Here is a 5,469-nt window from a genome sequence, read left to right as displayed (position 1 = left end):
CCAGTGGAAGGAATGTCAAGATCACACCACAGGATGGCAGGTGAGATGGGAGGCATTGTGCAGACATCTTTGGGAAGTGCCATCTGCCACACACAGCATGTGGCCAAGCCAGGATTCGAATTAGATGCAAATTCAAATTTGGAATTTTCGATTCCAAAACTTCTGCTACAGCCTTTCAGCCTGGTCCACGGGGACCTCTCCCTTCCTCTGCGCTCCTGTAGCTCTTACTGTCGATGCACATAGTGGTGATTCAGTTTCCTCAAGCCAACTAGAGCCTGACTGAACTGCTGCAGGCCCTGGCAGTGAGACTGCCTCTGGGGTCTGCTGGTCAGAAAGCCTATGCCCAACACCAGGGCTTTTCAAGTTGTGGACTTTTTAACGAAGGGGACAGAGAAGAGCGGTCACAAGCAGAGGAAGAAAGCAGGTGGCAGCCGCAGATCTCACTGTTGTAAACAACTCATCTGGTGTTTTCCCTTCTCCCACCAGGCACTGGCCTGGGAGCCTCAGCCCTTGACAGAAAAGGTGCCTTCCAGCTGGGCAACAGCCCAGAGTGGAGGGAAGTTCATGGCTCTGGAATCAGAAAGTCCCAGATTGGAGTCTCAAGTCTACCATTGGCAGTTTTTTAGCTTTGGACAGGTTTCTTAACTTCCAAAAGCAAAAGGGAAGTAGGAATGCCTTCCTCCCTGGGTTGTTTAAAATGACGTGCTAGTAAAGGGTCAGTGCAGTACCAGGCACATAGCAAGTGCTCCATAAAGGCTGGTGTTCATGGTGTTCATGTCCAGGGCTGTGTCCGAACCCAGCCTGGAGACACCCTGAAGTGAGGGGTGAGAATTTGCTTGACTGTCTCACATATGCTGGCCCGCGCCATGACCCCGGATGGAGTAGTGGCCGAGATGGTCCCAGTGAAGTGACGACTAAATGGAGGTGTCTGGAGGCTGAGAAGGTGTGTTGGCCCTGTCAGGCCTGTGGGCAAAGGGGAGAGTGGTCTGGGAAGATGGAGTGGAATGGACAAAGGCCTGGAGGTGAAAGAAGCTCAGTATCACTGGAATGTAAAGGCTGAGGGGTGGAAGGCAGGAGGCAGCAAGCATAAAACTGAGACCCAATTACAAAGGACCCAGTAAATCAAGTTCCAAATTTGAATTTTAAAAGCAACTGGGTGCCACTGAAGGGTTTCTCTCAGTTGGATGACGTGGGCAGATCTCTGCTTTAGAACAGCCACCCTTTCACCCCACCCCACCGGCAACTTTATAGAAAATGGAGCAGAAGCAGGCAGCCTCATGGCTGGGAGGCCATTAGGACAGGATGACAGCGATTCAAGGAAAAGATGATGCTGGCCTTTTCTAGGAAGACAGCAGGGGATGACTAAATGGAGGTGTCTGGAGGCTGAGAAGGTGTGTTGGCCCTATAAGGCCTGGACCAACTGGCTGGACCAGGCCAGGTGGTCCAGGCTGGACCAACTGAAGACAAAGAAGTTCCCCTGGGTAAGAGTTGGTGATGGTCTGGATGTTCAGAGCTGGGGGACATGAGATAAAAGATAAGTGCTTTGTATGAAGTCAGTTCAGAAGCCACAGGAGCAGAGGGAAAGAGCACCAGTCAGAGACCTGAGAGAAGAGCATTGTGCCTTACTAAAGAGACATTACCTAATTGGAAAGCCGATGGTTACAAATTAGCTGTAGAAAAGTGAGGCAGAGGAAATAGCTCATGTGAAGGTTCAGAGATACGAACTATAGTGCACAGAGCCTATGTTCCATGTTGTTGAATAGATGACTGTTGTGCTAATTTATACTAAAGTGTTACTGGTCAATATGGAACTGACCCTTTCCCCTTCCCTGGGGAGTTTGTATTTAACAGGATACAAGTGCTTACCCTAAGGATTAATTACTGGTAGACTTCAAGGCGGACCAGGGATACTATTTAGGGTGAGAAAGTTTTATCATTGCCCACAAGGTTACCAAGGTAGATGCCTAGTCCCTGAAGGTCAAGCAGGCCCTGGTCTCTATATAACAAAAGGTCTCTTGCCCTTGGGTCTTGCTTATCTGCCTCCCCCTGAGCCACCTGATTTGCAGACCATGGAAGCCCAGTGATTCCCAAAAGGATGCAGTAGGTTCTAAAATCTCTGAACACAGGCTTCAGAGTAAGACTCCTCCCAGGCTTTATGACCTTGAGCACATTATTGAACTTCTCTGCATCTCAATTTTCTCACCTGGAAAAGAAGGAAAATAATAGTATCTGATATTTAAGGATTTGTGAAAATCAAAAAGACAGTACCTGCAGCACATAGAAGAGTGAGGGCTGACACTGTTTTGTTACTGTTGTCATTTTTCTTACTAGTCCAGAGTTGCTCCTTAACACCCCCCACCCCTTCCAGATATGAAGCTGGGGCGGAATGTGGCGAGAACATTTTTGGATTATTACCGGCTGAACCCCATGGTCGAGAAAGTGGCGATCCCCATGCCGAGGCTGCGGTAAGTGCTGAGCAGAGCTTGTGTCCTACTTAACTGGCTTGTTGTTCAGGGGCAGCTTCCTTTAGCCTCTGTCTGGCCCTGGGTAGCATGGGAAAGATGATCCCAGCCCTGCCACCGAGACTGCAGGGTCCGAAGAGCTTCACAGCACAGTTTCCTGTGGGTATCATTATGGGGTGAGACAGTGAAGTGGTGGTCACATTTCTGGATCTAACATGGGAACCCACAGGACTGGGAGTTGCTGGGAGGCTGAGTCCAGCCACTGTTCCAAGCTGGTCTGGGTATATCCATGTGCTACTCCATCTGACAGCTCAACCTCTAGGATTCCTGTGTCACTGGGGCTCATAAGACCTCTGATTCTTCAATTTCTTCATCTGTAAAGTGGGGACAGTGATTCTCACTTATAAGACTATTAAGAGATGTTAGAGAACCCTGCACAGTGCCAGGCACGTATGTACCCTGTACATATGATAGTCCCCTGCTGTCAAGATGCAAAGGCTCAGTGCTTAGAGGACACACTCCCGAGAAGCTTCCCCTCAGGTCCTCTGCTGTGGTCAGCTTTTTGGGCTAGTGAAGAGAGAAGGTCAGGTGATGAGTGTCCTTCCTAAGTGCTGGACATTCCCATGCCTGCCGGCTATGAGCCCAATGAGCACTTGGGCAGGGACACCCAGTGGCATCTGGGATGTGCCAGCCTTACCCTATGCCTTGAACTCATCTCCTACTTGCCCAGTGATCCAACCTCCTTGAAGGACTTAATGGTATCAACTTAAAAGGTTCCTGCCAGACCAAATCTTCCCACTGACCTTGCCCATGACCTTGGCCAAATGGTTTGCTGTCTCAGGGCCTTTGTACTGATGCACCTTCCTCCCTAATCTGTTGTTAACAAAAACAGTGTTAATCACTGTTCTTTTCTAAGACAAGTACTTTTTGTACATGGTCTTATTCATTCCTCATAGATAATTTCTTCCTCATATTACAAATGAGGAAAAGGAAGCTCAGAAAGGTAAAGAAAATTGCCTGAGGTCAAAGACATTTTGTAGAGGCAGGATTTGATCCTAGGTGTTTATTATTCCAAATCTGGACTGAGGTCCAGCTAAGCTCTACCTCCAGCAGGAAGCCTTTCTCACTCTCAGTGTAGGTTCAAATTCTGTCTCAAGCTCGTGAGATGTGAGACAGATTTCTTGGCTTTGTAAAACCTCTTTCTGCCTTCCTAAAGCGAGGGTAATAACAGCAACCTCTAAGGGTGGTTTTAAAGATTAGATACAAGCATGGTCCGGTGCCCAGCAGCCAGGAGGTGCTCAATGAATGTTTCCATCTCCTGGGGCTTCTGTGCTACAGGCCCAGATTTCCAGACAGCTCATCACAGCCTAGGGCAAGTCCCTGGATTTATCTAGATGGGCTGGCTGATCTCTCAGAACCCACATCCCATCCAGTTGGGAGTCCCTCCTCTCTGAGCCCCAGCTCCATGAGGAGTCTACACCACAATGTACTCTAGCTCAGTTGTTCACCCCCATCCTGGTGGATTAGCCTTTAGAAGGAGCATGTCTTTTCTTCTCTGTTCTCCCACAGTGCCTAGGCTGTATGGAGCATGGATGCATGTATATATCCTTTCGTTCACTCACTTAGGAAAACAACACTTTATGCCAAGTCCCTAGTGGGGAAGGGGAGGCTTGAACGAATAAATGATTAAAGCATGACCCTGACCTTGAGGAGCTCACCTCTAGACGAAGGTGCTCAGTTCATCCTTAGAAGTCATTCTTGCTGGGTTGAGTTCTTAAAAATTTAAAGTTTTATAAACTCATGCTCTGTCTCAGTTGTTCACCCCCATCCTGGTGGATTAGCCTTTAGAAGGCGCATTTGGCGGCTTACCTGGTGGCTCAGACAGAAAGGAGTCTCCCTGCAGTGGAGGAGACCAAGATTCGATCCCTGGGTTGGGAAGATCCCCTGGAGAAGGAAATGGCAACCCACTCCAGTATTCTTGCTCAGAAACTCCCACGGAGGGAGGAGCCTGGCAGACTACAGTCCCTGGGGTCGCAAAGAGTCAGACATGACTGAGCGACTTCACTTTTATAAACTCGAAAGAATTCATAGAATCTCATTTACAAGTTAATTTGGGGATTGTCCCTTTCAGGTCCTCTGTCAGCCTAAATAAAAGTAACTTGATCCTTTCCCACTTTGCTTTGCATGTTGCACTGACATCCGCAGAGTAACGATCACCATTGTGCAGATACAGCGTCCAAGGCCCCAGAAGTGGACAGGACTGGCCACAGGCAGGGCTAGGTAGCCAGGCCCCCCCATCCCAATCCCCAGCCTCATGCTCTGAGCATCAGTTAGTGAAGAGTTCTTCAAGATAGGGGAGGCAGGACCCTGAAACTGGGCCTAAAGGTTACAGGGGAGTTCAGGGCCCTGCGCTGAGCTTTGGAACCCTCATTAGAGAAGAGCTGAAGGACTCCTTCCTCGGAGTTCACAGCCTTGAGGACTCACAGTAAAGGCACCCACCCTTCACCTAAGAAGAATAGAATAAACACCCTCTCGAATCCCCACATCTCTCCCTCATCAAACTTTGAATATCACCTAGTTCTCAATTTGTCAGCAACTCTTGAAAACACAAATCTCAGGAGGATACACAGCTCTGATTTGGAACTTGACTATGTCCCCATTTTCGTATTATTTTCCACCAAAGCATTGAATAACATACATGAAAGAGCAGTTCTAGTTTCAAAGGCAAATTACATGTTTTGACTCAGAATTAATCTTTGTTTTCTCTCATCTCGATGGATAATTATACTGTGTCAGTTTCCACCCATGTGCTGGTAGGAGCCTGTCAGCGTCCCTGGGAGAGGGACAAGCTGTGGGCCTAAGAGTGCAGGCTCAGGGACATGGCAGCGATGACCAGAGCTGAGACCCCACGCTTATCTCAACCACAGGGACACAAAATGTCCCATCAAGGTGGATACAAATTAGACAAGGCAGGTGAGCCTCTATGGGGAGATGAAGCTGAGCACAG

General features: G+C 48.6%; 1 protein-coding gene across 1 annotated transcript in view; it reads left to right on the top strand.

Moving 5' to 3' along the window:
* Nucleotides 1-5,469, top strand: part of AGBL4 (ATP/GTP binding protein-like 4) — a 1,466,590-nt gene that overhangs the window by 1,457,736 nt on the left and 3,385 nt on the right. The window contains exons 12-14 of the mRNA XM_010834456.1: nt 2,369-2,465; nt 3,039-3,045; nt 4,173-4,192. Coding sequence (XP_010832758.1) covers nt 2,369-2,465; nt 3,039-3,045; nt 4,173-4,192 — 124 coding nt within the window. The remainder of the gene's footprint in view (nt 1-2,368; nt 2,466-3,038; nt 3,046-4,172; nt 4,193-5,469) is intronic.

The sequence above is a fragment of the Bison bison genome, unplaced genomic scaffold (genome assembly GCF_000754665.1).
Source record: "Bison bison bison isolate TAMUID 2011002044 unplaced genomic scaffold, Bison_UMD1.0 scf7180017864033, whole genome shotgun sequence".
In the NCBI taxonomy this organism is placed as follows: Eukaryota; Metazoa; Chordata; class Mammalia; order Artiodactyla; family Bovidae; genus Bison; species Bison bison.
Note: the sequence above shows the minus strand (reverse complement) of the source record. Positions and strands in the feature narration are given on the sequence as shown.